At 36.8% G+C, this 17,761-nt stretch overlaps 1 protein-coding gene across 1 annotated transcript in view; it reads right to left on the minus strand.

Moving 5' to 3' along the window:
• Positions 1–412: 412 nt before the first annotated feature.
• The window catches only part of si:ch211-127i16.2 (probable flavin-containing monoamine oxidase A), a 28,201-nt gene continuing 10,852 nt past the window's right edge, over positions 413–17,761 (minus strand). The window contains exons 8-12 of the mRNA XM_056737354.1: positions 14,914–15,014; positions 13,896–14,054; positions 7,899–7,985; positions 3,596–3,696; positions 413–911 (exon numbers count right to left, since the gene is read on the minus strand). Of these exons, the coding sequence (XP_056593332.1) occupies positions 620–911; positions 3,596–3,696; positions 7,899–7,985; positions 13,896–14,054; positions 14,914–15,014 (740 nt within the window). The 3' untranslated portion in view covers positions 413–619. The remainder of the gene's footprint in view (positions 912–3,595; positions 3,697–7,898; positions 7,986–13,895; positions 14,055–14,913; positions 15,015–17,761) is intronic.

The following is a 17,761-nucleotide window of genomic DNA, read 5'->3' on the forward strand; positions in this document are numbered from 1 at the left end:
CAGTATTGTTTCTTTCTAATAATCATATGGTTTGTGTGATTTGTGGGATTACTTTTTTTTACATAACAAGCCACCTTGTTAAAGAGAAAAGAGAAATTTCACATAGCTTATTTGAATACAATTGTTTATATGACATTTTTGTCAAACTACTGAAAGGATAGAAAACAACAACTACAACTATTCCCTATGATTAGCGTGCTGTATATTTGTCCTCTGAACACAACACATCCCGTTTATTGGATGTCACATACATCTGAAGTCATTGGTCGCCAGGTGTCAGGTGCCCAAACCTCACTGATGTCAAACCACATTTGATCCAATGGCTGCACGTTTTCAGTGAATAGCGACTTACATTCCAGTCTGGTCAGATAAACAATTAAAATTTCAGTACAAAGATCTTTCAAACCGCATATGACTCTTATGTCTCCTTTATTTTTTTATGGTAGAAATAACGTAAGACTTTGAAACAACATAGATGCAGAGAATTTAATGACAGAATCATTTTTTAAATTGAACTACAATCAATGTTCCCCAACCACCCCAATTTAATGTAAGCTTTACATTACAACGTCTTCCAAGACACAAATTAGTGGCCATTCCAAAAAAGAAGCAAATCCCATCAAATCCATTCGAGTCCCAGTTGGGGCCTGGCCAAGAGGTAAGCAGTCAGCAGTGTAGCCGCAGTCATAACCACAGCCAGGATGCGGCACGAGGTAGATGACCCGCATTCGGAATTCTTTTTCAGGTCACGGGATATAAGAGAAGCCTGTGCTGCCAATAGTTCTTCCTGAGACAGAGAGGATGGACTGATCTGAGACAGGACCTCTACAGATACCCGCTGACCAGACTGAATAGCCCCGCTGAGGTAGCCACACCACTGGGTTGCTGTTTCCGTGCCTGCCCAATGAATCCTAACAACAGAGGTAAGGACAGTAGAAAATTTACTTTGTTTATTAAAAACAAGCGAGTTAGATATGACCTTTGCGCTGTCAGTTATGATGTTGACTAAAAATGTCATGGTTGTGACCCAAAAGCAAAGCTAAGAACAAAGCTAACTTGTAACAGAACCACAAGAGTTAAAGAGACATTTCACCTAAAACTGTTTTTTTTTCATAATTTATTCATCCTCATGTCATTGCAAACCTGTGTGACTTTCCTTCTTGTACAGAACACAAAAGAAGATTTTTTGAAAAACAAACAACCAAACAACACTGGCACCCGTTGACTTCCAACACAAAACCACTGAGACTGTTTTCTGAAAACATCTTTTGTGGTTTGAATGACAACAGGGTGAATGTTGACAATGACATGACAACAGAATTTTTATTTTTGGGTAAACTGTCTCTTTAATCAGGGTCAGTGTGGCAGTCCATCCACCCAAAAAAATAAAGTTTTTGTAAGGTAGGAAATTTACAAAATATCTTCAAGGAACATGATCTTTACTTAATATCCTAATGATTTTTAGCATAAAAGAAAAATCTATAATTTTGAACCATTCAATGTATTTTTGTCTTTCACTGAAATGTTCCCGTGCTACTTTAGACTGGTTTTGTAATCTAGGGTCACATGTAAATGTTTTAGGGAAAAAAACGATCATAGACCTGCAAGGCACCATGTATGGTAACTTCATTGACCTTAATTTTCAATATAAAAATCTTATTTTTTCTTTTAAGTCACAAAAGTTCAAAAGTCTTTTGATATCCTCCAATAACACTCCAGGGTTAACATTTTGAATTTATCAGGATTTCAATGAGAGGATAGCAAAATAAAAAGGGAGGAAAAAAAGTGCTTTCCAAAACTTTGTTGTTGACGTCAAGGCTAATGAAACTAAATATTTCATCACGTCATTTTCAAAAACGTTTTGTTTACGTTTAAAAATGGACAAATTTTGGTGCTGTATCGGGCATCGATGCTGAATTTCAAATCTGGATCCCGAAGCAAAACCAATAGAGAAATGCAGCTTTAATCCCAGCAGATGCTTGTTTGTCTAACTTCATGCAGGATTCGTATAAAAATTGAATAATCACTAGACAATCTGTCTGTTTATAATTTACCTACAAGAGCTCCATGATTGGCTCCCTGCATATAAAAGTAAAAAAAATTGTAGCTTGGCATTTCACAACAAATTCTCTATGCATGACCGTGTCCCATCCACCGCACTGTTTACTCTTTATGCATTATGGATGCTTGGACTTGTGCATGAAACCCCTCGGGGATCTCTTTTACCCACAGTGCTCTTCACCTTTGCTCTTTTTCTGTGTGAAGACATGAAACGGTGGATTCTGTTCCAGAGTCTATGGCGAGCAAGAGTTGTACTTCTAACTCTGCGTGTGTGGATCAAAAGCAGTCAGGTATAAAATCTCTTACAGCCTGGTGCTTTGCTAAAACTCGAACCGGCCTCTCCCGAGACTTCTCAAGCAAGACGCTTCCTTAGAACCTTGTGCTAGGAGACCAGACATCATTTCATAATTCATTGCTTTAATTATTTACATCTATTTAAAAGTCTCGTAAATATTCAGCGTACGAATAGATAAATGCGTTTAAATGACAAAGTTTCCAGTCCAGCATCTGTCCGAATCCAATTGGGTCAAGGACAGATTACAGGCGTCCTTAAGGAAAACGTGCCCTGCCCGCACAGGTATCAGACAGAATGAGAAGTCCGTACATGCCTCGACCACGTTTATATGATGAGCTCATTCACTTCTCTATGGGTTTAATTCTATTATGGAAATTTCCCCCTCGAATGCATCCGGCATGCGCTCGCTCTCTTCGTTCTCCTTGGGCCCGCATTAGTTCAGCCCTGTCAATCGCATAACAGGCCAATTTCAAATAGAGCTCAAAACATTTTTCCCCCAAGAGCATCGTCCTTCTGACATTTAGTCATGCGGTTTGGAAGCGCTTGTGCTTCTGGGTTAAAGGAGCATTTATAGACTCACTTTTACCATGCGCATCGGCAGGTGATGTCAAGCGGGTCGATGGTTGAAGAGTAAGCTCACCCAAAAAATGACAACTGTGTTGTCATTTACTCAGGTTTGTGTAGTTCAAACTCTTTCTTCCGTAAACACTAAAACAGTTGGCTTATTTTGGCTAATTTCTTTGCATTCGTATGATCTCGTTCGTACATTTAATACGAATTGCTTTCGTGCCAGTTACCTTTGGTTTTGGGGCGGGGCTTCAGTAAGGCTTTTTTTTAGTAAGCATAGGTTTTTGTACGATTCAAAAGTACAAATTCATATGAATAAGTCAACTCGTTACATAGTTACGAATTCCTATGAGATCAGGTTTTAAAATTTTAAAGAATCTTTTACGCGACCTGTTTCCAAAAAAGACGCTTTATAATGACCAGTATGTCAAGTTTCAAAACAGACAGCTCTCCGGGAGAGACTATCACGTAAATTGGGTGTCAGAAAGAAGAAACATTGAAATGTGCAGTGTTGAGAGGCGCGATTGGGACACACTGGACTTAATAATGACAATATTCATTTTTGGTGAACTGTTCCTTTAAGAAGAGCAGATGTGAAATGAAGCATTTGGGATATTAAACAGGCTTTGGTAAACATGAAGGGACACGGCGAGTGCGGTGGAATTGGTTTACCTGCCGAAGGGCTTCCGAAGACTGGGGTGGTAATACGTTAGCATCCCGGGGGCCATCACATTCACGGGACATCCTCCACTGTATTCCTCCTTGGCCCAGTCCTGAACACATCACAATGCACGAAAACAAGCATTAACATTTTGCATCGGTCAGTGTCAGTGTAACTTCCAATTTCTGGCTAATAAATAAGCTGAAAAACATTTGCTAATTGGGACTGTGATGTAGCCTGTGCTTTATTTTCCTGAAGAGGTGAATTTAATATGCAGGCGCCTTTTGTGTTGACACTGACAAAACTTTTGGATGTCTGGCAAACAACATTTGGCAGACAGTTGGATTGTTCGTCTTAATTGAACCAAACAACATCAAGTGGATTTTTATTTATGTAGCTTCACATCGTCCTAAACGTCCTGCTTATTGACTATCTCACTTTTTTAAGGTCACTTCTAAAGTTTGTGAGAATTCTGTGTTGTTCCAAGTTGTTTCCTATATTCATAATTAGATTATGTATGAAGTACATAAAAGATGTTATGAAATAAATAAATGTATGTTTTTTATGTCACATGGAGTAATTTTTCTCTTATTTGTTTATAATCCATAAAAGGTGTTTTGTTTGCTTTGGTATAGCAAGCATCAGTGCATTATTTTAATATGTTGACATCATGCTGTTCCTTAAAATAAGTTTTTATAAAGTTCAAGTATATTTTAAATATGCTGTAATTTACAGTATTTAAATATACCATAATATACAGTAAATTACTGTACTGTAAGTGTACTAACATCAATGTTCTAGTAGTCATTTGTAAGTGTACTATTTCAATACTACAGTAAATAGTATACAACTTCGTCTTTTGTTTATACCGCAATTATACTAGAAGTGAACTTAGAGGTGTACTGATAGTGTATTTGTTCAATACTTGTAGCTCATTTAGCGCATTTTATGACTTTACGAAAGTACAATTTGAAGTAAACTCTCAGTAAGTAGGAATTTTTAATAATTCAAATACATTATATATAGGGCCAATATATTCTGTCAATCAAAAGTCAAAAAATAAAATGAATTTGTGCTCTTTATACAGAAAATGTTAAGACACATCACCAGTTGGATGTTCAATAATAATAGTCGATATATGAATTAATAACATTCAGAAAGTTAAGAAATACCATTAATCTTTAGAATTGGTATCGGCAGATGTTTATCTGGATCATCGGCTGTCTGTATCGGTGAAGAAATTTTGCATCTGTGCATCTCTGGTCGTAAGTAAACTTTATATTATAGTATTTTTGCAAATAGCAATAAATATTATTTTTGCAGTGCAAGTATGCTACCATGATCCTATTTAGATATTATTTTATATATATATACTTAAAATCTACATTATATACAGTGGTGGAAATGGCTGAGAATCACTCGATGGACTCTAGTTGGAAACAAATGTTATATTTTTAAACCATACACTGCAAAAGAGTGTTTTTGCTTGTTTTTAACATAAACTTACTTCATTCTTATCTCTTCCTTCATAAATAAATTAGGTCACTTTTCTTGTCGAGTACTGTAAATGTATCTTGATTTACCACGTTTTTTGGTATTTGACCTATCAAACAAGAAATGTTTAGTACGTGCAGATTCAGAAAATGGTCTTCAGAGACATTTCCATTGCTAAAAGACTGACATTTTCTGAGAAGTATACAAAAAGTCGATTGAAGGTACTCATTTTTATTTAAAGTAAAAGGTTTCCTGTAAAGGAACTGCTTAAGTGGTTAGACAAGCTGCATCTTTAAAACACATGCTGACGCACATCTGCTGCTTTTTGAGTGTCAAGTTTAAACATATTCAAGCTTTACAAAACACTAACTGAGATCGCCCTTAAACATACAGTACATATACAGTGTCATCTACAACAATTAGCCGACTCAAGTAAACCTGACAGTTAATTATGTGTAATGTACTTGAATATTGAGTAAATGGGTCAAATATACAAATGTTGGTTTGGTTTCCTATTTCCACTGTTTATTAAATAATCTGTACATATTCTGAATAACATAATGGAGGCTAAACAGTTAATAATGCGCTGCTGTACACCGTACGCACTCAATGCCATCTGGAGTGTTCAATCCAACACGTTGCAGTACGCAGAGGCCACGCTCACGTCGAAGGAAAAAATTGAACACATCTGCTTTGTTGCTGGCTTTGCACACCTCGCCCTTGAGCATGGCACGTGAGACGTTTACCCACTCTGTGGCTAATTCTGCAGATAAAAAGATTGCACGCTTTTTTTCACTGCTGCTGATCACCTCAAAAGAAGACTTGCCATCAGCAGAAACACTGCACATTCTCTCTCTCTCCATCTTAAGTCCGAAAACTGCCCGAGGCTATTCACCCTTTTCACTTAGTGCTAAAGCGCTCGCAACCCTTTTCACACCACGGCAAAATCTGTTACAACACTGTCAAAGGCAAACCAATCTGCCCGTTTGTCAATCTCAATTACGCCTTGTGCACATCTTTTCCCCTCCTCGGGGGGAACAAATTCACATTTCCTTTGTGAAATGGTGCATTTAGATGCCAGGAGTCTGGTTCTCAGTTTCGGCCGAAGAGGAAGAGTGTCGAGAGATTTCCATTTCAGTTAGCGCCCTTGGTGACCGTCACCCTTTGACTCGTCGTAGCTGTGTGGCTTTGAGGGAAGTTTGGTATAGGTGATGAACTCTGGGGGTTCTTGATAGGTTTCCTGTGACTGGACAATGTGTTTTCCTCTCACATGCTGACTCATTCAGCTGTGATTTTTGCTTCAAGTGGGATTTCTTGGAAGCAGCTGAGAGCTTTGACATTTGGATCTATTGAAGATGGTGAAATGTTGTCATTTGTAAGTGTGGTTGTAATTACACACAATATAATAGTATTAAAAAAGTTGTGTTAATATGAGCTGAGGTCAATAGTGTCTGAGGCGATTGAGTTGCTTTAGGGTTGTCAATTACAACACCAGTGTCACTACACCGATATCATGCTAGTCAAGGTACATATTTACTCTATAGCCTGGTTTAAGGCCGTTTAAAGGGATCCTTTACCCAAACATGAAAATCTGTCAACACTTACTCACCCTCTTATCATGTCAAACCTGTATGACTTTCTTCTGCAGAACACAAACGAAGATATTTTGAAGAATGTTGATAAGCAAAACTCATTGGTCACCATTTACATCTGTTGTTTGGACACAAAACCAATGCAAGTCAATTGGGACCAACAGTTTTTGGTTACCATTATTATTTAAAATATTTTCTTTTTCATACAGGTTTGACATGACAAATGGGTGAGTAGATGATGATAGAATTTTCATTTTTGGGTGAACAATCTCTTTAAGGTTTAAGTCCCAGACTTAAAGCATGCTGTTTAAGCTGTTCTAAAGGTGCACTGTGTAAGATTTAGGTGGATCTATTGACAGAAATGCAATATAATATAGATAACTATGTGTTCAGACGTGTATAAAGATCTTACATAATGAAGTGTTATGTTTTTGTTACGTTAGAATTAGCTATTTCTACCTACTTACACGGCGGGTCCCCTTACATGGATTTGGTCATGTTGTTTTTTACAGTAGCCCTTAACGGACAAACTGATCTACAGAGCGTGTTTCTTAAATACGCTATCTCCTTCAGCACAGAAGCAAAATCATGACAACATTTTAGACCTGTGGCAGCCACCATAGTGCTTTAAGAGGGAGGGGTGGACTGAGTCGTTGGGGTGGACTCACAGCTAGATGCCACTAAAATCTCCAAAAAGGATCTTTAACTGATATAAGTTAAAAGTTTTTAAGGCATGTTCATATACACTGCTTAAATGTCATAATTACACAATATTATATTTAAAATGTATAATATTTAGTAATTTAATTAAAATTACTGAAATAATTTAAGTAAGAAATTATTGAAGCAGGATATTTTAAAGAGCCACAATATTTTAAAGAGCAAAAGTTAGACTTCAGATTAGTCAGACAAACCCTCACAGACCCAAGTGTTCTAAAAAATCCATGAAAAAAGTATTCGATTATTTCCCACAACGAAACAAATAGCACAAACTATTGCAAGCAGATTTCCCTGAACACCGCTCACATCAAAACTAAAAGCGCAAGAAAAATATATTTTTAAGTTTGAGTTACCATGCACTTACAGACCTTCCCACCTCAACAGTTTTGACCACGACCGGTGTCACTGCATACCGTGCACTTCTGCATCTCAAACTTCTACAGTAAGTGATGATATTGACTGTACATTCTATGACCCAATGCACCTTTTGGCTGAATTCACTTCATACCTTCTCCTGGTAGTGAATGTAGGTGGACGCCTCGGGGCCGAGATACTTCACCAGACTGGAAATGACAGCAGCTCTTCTCTCCTTCATCTGAAATAATCAAAGATGTGTTTGTTTATAAGCTGTCGGTAAAATAGAAGTAGGAATTGAATGAGGAAAACTTTACAATAAGGTTGTATTTGTAACATTAATAAATCATTATTTAACATGAAAAGTATAGTTTTTAACAATGGTAAAGTACAGTTTCCATCCAACTAGTCAACCGTAACTTCCTAGTAAACTGTCAATAAATATCAGTGAGAATAGTAAGAGAAGCAACTGAATATAATCATTTTCATAATCATTACTTGCGCAAGCAGATGAAACACAATAAATGCGGTGCTTTTGTGGATGCCTGCTGTTTGGGAAACGCAGTCGTGACAGTACTGGGAGGCAATTACAGAAAATACTTTGACAAATGAAGGGGCCATTCATACAGAACGTGTTTTTCCATTCCAATGCGCTACTTTTCCAATCATTTTCTATGTAAACGCGCGTTTAACAGACATGCATGACTGTTACGCTTGTGTCTCGCGTCTTTTGCAGCACCATGCACATGAGCGCCACGTTTTTAAGACACTATTTCAAGTTGAAAGTATTTCAACTTTTAAATGCAGAGCTGCTCATCAATGTCAGTTCCAAAGCATTGGACCAATCATAAGAATTTGGAGGCTGGGCAAGCGTCGCAAGCTTCTGTTTACAGCAGCAAGTTGGCATGACATGCAACATGGTGGAGACGTCTCGAGAGCCTCGCGTTCTACGCTGCGATTTTTTATAAAACATTACCGAGCGCTGCATCTCGCGCTTTCAGACGCTAAGACGCATTCAGTGTGAATGACCCCTTCCCCAAGCATTAAAAAATGAGCATAACAACATTTCAGATGATGCGTATAAAGATCATTATTCTGGTTAGTCCGGTTACGCCGTCTCATAGTGCAGTTACATGACTTTTTGGAGGAATTTATTCCGTTTATTATTTCAGAAATTTGGCATTTCCATCCTCGTTTCTGATGTGAAAATTCAACATGCGCATAAAACCAGGGTGATGGAAACCCGGCTTATGACTCTTTCTTTTGTGCAACTCTGAAGAGGATATTTTGAGAAATGTGTCTTTCGTGTGTTGTTTGTGTCCATACAATTGAAGTCATTGTGGGTCAATTTTGTTTGGTACCTACATTTTTCGAAATACCTACTTTTGTGTTCGGCAGAAGAAAACAGGTCATACAGGTTAAGAATGACACGAGGGTGAGTAAATTATCAAAGAATTTCCATTTTTGGTTGAACAAATTCATTTGATAACTTACATTCGATCTACTGTAGATCAATCCCATCACACCCTTCAATTACCATTAAAATATAACTGTGCTTCCCAGAAAAGGTCTAGGACCAGTCTGTCGTCCATAAATCAAAATAACTCACTGCCTTTTCAGTATAAGATCTATATGAGTTATGGGTACAGAGGGGCTTGGCCATACACCCCTGCTGTTACTATGCCAACAAATTACAGATGTTAGGGCTACACATAAAAATCCTGTAGCTGCAGGTTGTGGACTATACCACTTGACCTCAGTGTCCCGGGCCATAATTCAATAAAAAAATGATGGCTTTACACCAAATACAGAGGCCAGAAAACATCTGCGTTGAGTTTTATAGATGCACCCATGAAGAGTTGAAGGGCTAGTCCATGTCTCTAATGGCTGACTATAAAACAAAGCACACAAAATTAAGTTTTACATCATTTCCCTTCTAATTCCTTTGAAGTTAATGCGCAGACTACGCTGTTAGGTCGGTTTCACATTAGCACTTTTGGTGCGCACCCAGGTTTGATTGTCACAATTCGATTTGTTTGGATGATGAGAACCTTGTCTTCCAAACCCAGGTGCACACCCACGAACTATACCCGAGTACACTTAAAAAGGGAGGTCTGGGGTGTGGTTCATCTGAACTCCAGTAAGAGCGCAGTCGTACCAATTCGGGAAAGTGAACCACTATTAATGAAATGTTCTTTTGTAAAAATGTGCGCTTGTGTGTGTGTTTCACTCACTTTTCATGGAGCATGACTGACGCGCTCCAAGCAGAGATCTGTTTATCTCATTTCTTTATCTCATTTATTTTCGTCTTCAGCGTTTGTAAGAGCATTTGCAGTACACTCATAAGACAGATGAAAGTGCCGTTATGTACTTAAACATAAATGTATAAAAGTGAAGTGAGCAAGGTTGTGCGTTTGGCCACCTTCTCCTGCATCGTTTTTACAAGCGACTAGTGTTGCGGGGCAAACCGGTTCTGGAAATGTACCGGTACATGTTAGATTTCGAACAGTTCAATACCAGAATTTTGCCTGTTTCGGTACTTGAAACGCTGCTGTTTCTAAATTCACAGCTATGCGGCAGTATGCCACAGAACCAGCAACATAGAAGAACAAGATGAATCGCTCTACAAGCACCTTATCGACCATTTAAAATTAGACACGGTGAGTGATTTATTACAAATCCGGATCTTTCTACTTTTGCAGAGAGATTTTCAGATTGTTTTACAGTGTAACGTATATTCTACATGCTGCGATGCGTTTGTACATCCCCATTCAACTGCATACATAGCATATATAACATTTTTTTTTATCAAGACGACTCAGTAAGCCTACTTATAATCATGAAGTTCTCTTTCGCGTCTTGTTTATGTTCTTATTCTGTCAAATACACAGGCTGTTATGTCAAAAACACAAAAGGTTCACATAAGCACAGTCCGTTGTGTTTTATATTTATATCCGCATCAAAAAAGAATTTGCCTTAAAGTGACAGTAACCTAATAAATCTGTGTCACACATTAAAGAGAAAATGAAACTTTTGAAGCTTTATTTAGAGTCATTGCATATTTATTTTATACGATTGTTGTGAGGTCAAACCCGTCATATTGTGAAGACTGTGCAGTGTTTTATTTTTATTGATCATTCAGTTTTCATCTTAAATGCTACTGTTAAATAGACTTACTTGAAACATTTACTTATTGTTCAAAATTGAATTGCTCATATTTGTGGCATTATGATGATAAGTCTATATAACCAAAGCACTTTTCAGTAATACAATGTAAAAATAAAATTGGACTAAATAAAAAATATATAAAATATGCATTAAAGCAGTTTCATGCAGTCTTCTTAATCTTTTTTCAAATAATTTATTTTATGGATGGTTATTGATCACCTATGGTACCGATGTGGTACTGATATTACCAGTATAAGATTCTGGTACCATACCGAAGCCAAAATTTTGCTATTGAGCCAACCCTACAAGCCCCAGGGTAAACAGCTGCTGGCTTGATGACGCAAACTAACCACGGTCCGGACCCAAATAAAATAATATGAATGCAGTCCAGCGGGGTCAATCGAACTAGGGTTTGGAGTCGGACCAGGCAATCAAACTAAATGTGAAACCACCCTTAATTACACATTTGTATAAAGATCCAGACCTAATGACTATTGCTCTGTGTTTTAGAAGACAAAACCAAACTGGCCATGTCTATTGATTCGTACCGAAATGCACCTTAAACAAACACTCTTCTTAAATTGCGTAAATGCAATAAACCAGCTTTTCTCAAAGATGAGCAGCTTTGGGGATCATGGATTTTAGCTTTAGAAAGGCTTTTTCTTCCTCAGACACAGGATGTGTGGGCATCTTTGATTGAGCGAAGGGTGACAAATAAATCAATATTTTGTCAAATTAACAGTAGGTGGAAGAGCCTTTGAAAGCTCAAAGCAGCAAGTGTTTGTTTTCAGAGATAAAGCATTCAGTTAAACGCTACCACTTTAACGCTTGACATTTCAGTTAATATGAAATACTTTGTTTGCTTATTGGAAAGAGTTCTTTCTCAGGTAAATTCCTTTATCATTGCACTAATACAAACACGAAGAGTATTAGTTAAAAAACAAATTGTGTGTTTTTTAAGATGGTCCAGGCTTGTTTATGCCAAAGTTTGGTTAGATTCATGCCTAGGTTCCCCTCCACTAAGGACCATTTACAAATGAATACATTTTGTAAGTCATTAATATTATGATCATTTTATTAAAGTAGATGTTTTCACAATCACATATTCTTTTAGAGAGCTCATGGTTAGTGTCAAACATGCTTTTTTATTTTTCCATGTCTGCCTCCTTTTGATGAAAATGAAAATGAAAGTTATGGGACTGTGTACATTATTGTGTTGCCGTCAGCCAATCAGATCTGCCGATTTTATTACTATATTTATATTTATTATATTATGCTGCACCAATGTAGTAGTCACATAGCATTAACTGCTCAAGGTTTTTGGCATGGAAAATTCTGTGGTTTCATTTGTAAAGATGAAGGATTTAAAACCGTGCACTTGTGCCAGCTGACCAACTGTTGTTCACCCTTACAAAAAAGAAGTTCACTTGAGTTTGAAAATAGTATGCTTCTTTTAATGTGATAAAACAAGTATACTTTCAATGCTTCTCAGAAATATACTTAAAGTGAAAGTTAAGTATACTTGACTTAAACAGCGTGTATAAAGTACTGTATGCTTGGCTTACTTGTAATCAAACTTTTGATCAAGATATATACTTTAAAGGGATATTTCACAGGCAAAACAACATTTCTCCATGTTTTACTCACCCTTAAGGCATCCTGACAAAATATAACTTTCTTCTTGAAGAATAATGCTTTTGGAGTTAAAATACCACATACCATTTTACTTCCAAGAGGTAGAATGGGAGTGAATGGGAGTCGACTTTTTGATGATCCAAAAAGTGCATCCATCGAATAAAGAACCGATCAACACGGCTTTGTGGTTTTACAAAGGCCTTCGGAAGCGAATCGATGCATTTCCTATGAAATATCCCTTTAAAGTATTCAAAACTTCCACCTAGTTTTATAAACGTACATGTTCAACTTTATATAGTAACTATTAAGGATGGGTACCAATTCCATTACAACAATTCATTTTTTTTTAATTGTTTAGAAATAGTACTTAAATTTATGTAGACCTAAAACCAGAAAGTGCCAAACAACCATAGTGATGTAAAGGAAATATGTTGAAATACATTATGATGTATTCCTATGTACATGCTTAGTGTCATAAGTGGTATGCTAAGGAACACACACACGTTTTGTTATGTGGCATTTTCGGTTTGGTCAGAACAATTTGTAAACTGCAGTTCTAAAGCTCAGCTGTAATAAAGAAACTTAAAATGTTTAACTTCTTTTCACATCATGAGTTTTTCATTAAAATCGAGAAGCAGTATCAATATCAGTATCAATAAAATCTTAACGATACCCATCTAACTATATATTATATAAGAGTGAAGTTTAAGTATTATGTTAAGTTCATTTACTAAAATCTTGTATAGCCTACCTGCGATGTTAAAACTAAAATTTTATTAAATGATCAGTACACATTCAGTTCACTTGTAGTACAGTTGAAGTACAAAATAAAACCTTACTTGTAAATTATTTGAACTCAACAACAAAACAAAACAAAAAACACACTACTACGCAACAAGAACACACCCCTTCCTGCATTGCTCCGCCCTCAAACGTGCAGTGCAGCACAGGCATTAAATGCTATGCTTTATCATAGCTTAGACCACGCGAATAACAATGCAAATGCATACAACCTGCAAAGACGACACAAGTATGTACAAGCAGCCCATTGGTTCCAGACATACAATAATGCTCAGAACTGCTCCGTTACACATAATAGTACAACAACAACAACATATCTTGGTTCTGACAAACAGCAAAACCAATGTTACTCACATACTGATCCCTGAAAGTGTGAAACTGAGAATAGACCTGCCACTGGAGCATATTAAACTTCCTTTTCCATAATATCTCACTCCCTCTTTCCATTTCTCACCCCATCATTCAGCTCACTGTATGCTATTAAAATAAAATGTTTCTATCTATCTATCACACACACACACACACACACACATTCTCTGACTCTCACCTCTCTTCCACACCAGTCACGGGCTTGTACGCCAGCGATGAACCCCACCAGTGCAGGATTGCCTCTGGGGCTGGTGGCATCAAATGTGACGCTTAAAGGGCAATCCTCAGAGGGACGAGTCACGATTTCCCCAGAGAATCCCTTGTTCCTCCAAAATGCCTGACAGGTCAAAACAAACAAGATACGAACTGTCTCAAAAGTGTAAAAACATTAATGACATTCTTCATTTAAAGGAACACCCCACCAAAACCATTCAAAGTGGTCATGATTTATACAGTATAACCTCTTGTCTTTCTGACCTAGTATTATAAAAAAAATCTCAATAATATTTTAACATCTCCAGTCACCATTCACTTTTATTGCATTGAAAGCGCATAAACATTCTGTCTAACATTTACATTGGCAACTGATGAATTTCATACAGGTTTTTGGAACTACTTGAGGGTAAGTAAATTATTACAGAATTTCATTTTTAAGTGCATATTAAATTAGAAATAAATTGCCGGTTAATTTGTAAATATTTCAGATATTTCCCTACAGCAACCGCTGCTTTGCATACTGACAAGGCTGCCATGTGCATCACACACATAAAAAGCATATAAAAATGTGTTATGCATAATCCATGAAAATATGCAATTAGAGCCAATAAAGCATGACTACAATATATATTTGCATCCACCCAGACAGGGACATTATCTAAATGTATGGAATGAAGAAAAAGGCGGTTAAAGCTTCAAGAAAAGCATTTCATAGTTTGATTATACACACAATCCTTTCATAATTCAATTAAAGTAGCATTGGAGTCACTTCAGAGCTAAGACTGAAAATGAAATTAAAATGTGCACTGAAATAGAATGCGGTACACTGAACAGAGCAGTCTTCATGTCTTTGCACATCTTAACTTTATTATAGTATTTAATGCTTAGGAGCTCTAGGGGAAAGTGACTGCGCCTTTCTGTATCGAGAAAGTTGGTTAAGCCGGCTGTGGGTAAAGGGATGGGTTCCACATGTCACTCACTGTGGGATACGTGATGATAAACTTCAGCATGTGGCCGACGGGTGCGCACTGGGCAAGACGCTGGCGCTCAGCTGGCAGGGGGGGCTCGTAGTGGATTTGGGCTGCAAGAGGATGGAATTAGGGTAAATTAGACAAAGTCAGGATAAAAAATGAATTTAAATAATAAAAGCAAAAAGTAGGTAAACTGGGTTCAAGATAGTTTTTTGGAATATGACCGTACCATTTGTTGCAACAAAACTGTTTCAGTGTGTATCTTAAAGGGATAGTTTCCCCAAATAACAATTCTGTCAAAATGTATTTACATCGTTCATGCGGTTCAAAAACGGTGTGTGACTCTTTCTTCTGTGGAACACAAACAAATATATTTGGAGATATGTTTCAGTGGTTTAGCCCACACAATAGAAGTCAATAGGAGCTTTAAATACACCATAAAATTACAACCGTTCATTTGGGGCTAGAAACAATATTGTTAATATATTGCTGCTGTTCTTTTAAAACCTCTTATCTCCATGTTTCGTTATTTTTATGCCATAAATCATTCATTATTGGTCACCCTTTATGTTTGTCACTAGGCTTTGTAAATATCTAACCAATAAAAACATTAAAAATACTTGTCAACTTTGACTACACAGTATTTAATGGTTTAAAAAGTATTGTTTTTTTCTATTTCTTGAAAAACAGTCAATTTAAACGCCCAAGGTTTCTTAAGGACAGCGGCGATGTTACTTTTTCAAAAGAGGATTCTGGAACGCAGTATGTAGGAGAGAGTAAAATTAATTAAATGATGAGGTTAAAGGGTAAAAGGTGGCGCAGAGGGGGGATTATGGTATAGAACAACTCGTAGGTCTGTGATCCTCCTATGGTATTGATCCAGGTAGCTATACCTTCTAATCAAGCAGCACTTTGGGAAATTGGATCCAATGCTCCAGTGACTGGCTCTCCATGAAATTGCCAATCTATAAAGAATCCCTGCGATTTAACACTACTACTATGTCTCTTTTCTAAAACGCCGTAATTAAGAGCTAGCCATTTCGCCAGTGTTAGTGTAGTGTATCCAATAACTTTATACGTGGCCCTCAAGGCTGTCTCTACATTTGCCTGACACAAACACTGCCAGAAGGGACCCTGACCTCATTTTGTGACGACCATCTGGCAACAAGCCAACATTTGACCTACAGTACTTTTGAGACACGCAAACACCTGAATGTATTGCCTCGAAAGTCTTCTGTAAATGTTATAATGACATAGCCCTGGAATAGGAGACGATTACAAATCTTAATTTAATCATCATTTCTAGATGTACTTGTGCCATCCCATTCCAGTGTCAGTTGAATTTATCAAAATCAAACCTCAGGAGTGACTTAATCTGCCAATGGCAATGTGAAAGACTGAAAGCATTACAAGTCGCGTGAAAACCAGGTTATGACATATTTATATATATTTTTTATGTTTTCAAATCAAATTAGTTTTACTGTCACATCACCAATGCTACATGTGCCGCGGTGAGTGGAATTCGAAGTGCAGGAAACGATTTACATAAAGCCAAATTAATTCATGTAGAAATATTTCTGTTGTATTGCTTAAAAGTAAAACTTGTTTTCTTTGCAATATTTGAGATCTGAAAAAAAATCTGTTATTTTCTCCTGTTTCATTTTCAAATAAAAAATGCAAATAGTAACTAACAGAATGAAACATTGAAACCAAAAAAACTACCAAAACACATACCACTAAACATTAAATTCAGAAAAACTGAAGTTAATTAATAATAATAAAATGGTCTCTTAATTATTTTGCTGACGTTAACCAATGTTTAAATTTTTCATGTATTAATTCAAAATATAATTTAATTTTAATTAAAATAATATGTATATAATATTATAAGATTATACCAACAATAACATCTCAGAAACGGTCAGTTTGGTTCAAGGCACAAAACTCTTCGTTGAAGAATTTTTGGAAATGCCAACAAAAATAAATGAATGTAATAACTTCCAGAATCACACCTGTGGGCGTCCACTCTTATGTCCTGCTAAACGTGTTATGATACCTCAACTAAGCGCCTGGAAAACCGTAATATTAATGTGATTATGTAACATACTGAAAATACAATGCAATAAAAAACAAACATAAAAACTTGCTTAAATACTGTTGGAAAGCAAACCAACTACGTCCATCTGTGAAATGTTTAGCAAATTGCCATATCCAACATTAATTCATGTGGACACTACGCAGACAAGCATTTTAATTGCCGGTAAAATTAGTAAATGTTTCCATCCTGACAATAAATGATGATCAAATGACACATGCACCGTCAAGCATTGTGCGTGTTTAGCGATTACAATCACAAAGAATTTTGATTGTGTTATTTGTTTCACAAACATGTTGCTAATTAAACAAGAGTCCTTGATTTGCATATTTTCACAGTACTCCTCTAAAACGACATGTCTCAACACGCGTCAGAAAAAGCAAACCACACATTTTTTTTTCTTAGCCTTGATTTATTTTTGTAATCGGTTACATATGACTGACAGACATCAACCCACATGAGTCTGTATTTTTAAAGAGCTGCGACGGCAGACTGAGAAACAGATCTAATTTAGCCGCAGTTACTGAGGCATGGAGTTGCTCTTATTGATTGAGAGTGATCGCTCTGTGCCTGGCAGTCCATCATATCTGTGTGGCTGTGAGCGACAGACTCTGTCTGCTTGCTTAAGTTCGATACAGGGGAGAAATGTTAGGAAATAACAATTCTGCAACGTTGCCTTTTTGACAGTCACGCAGGAAGATTGTTTCAACACAGCTGGGCGACTTAACAGTTATAACTTGATCAGATGCTACATGTGCCGGT

This window comes from Triplophysa dalaica, chromosome 22 (genome assembly GCF_015846415.1).
Source record: "Triplophysa dalaica isolate WHDGS20190420 chromosome 22, ASM1584641v1, whole genome shotgun sequence".
Taxonomy (NCBI): Eukaryota; Metazoa; Chordata; class Actinopteri; order Cypriniformes; family Nemacheilidae; genus Triplophysa; species Triplophysa dalaica.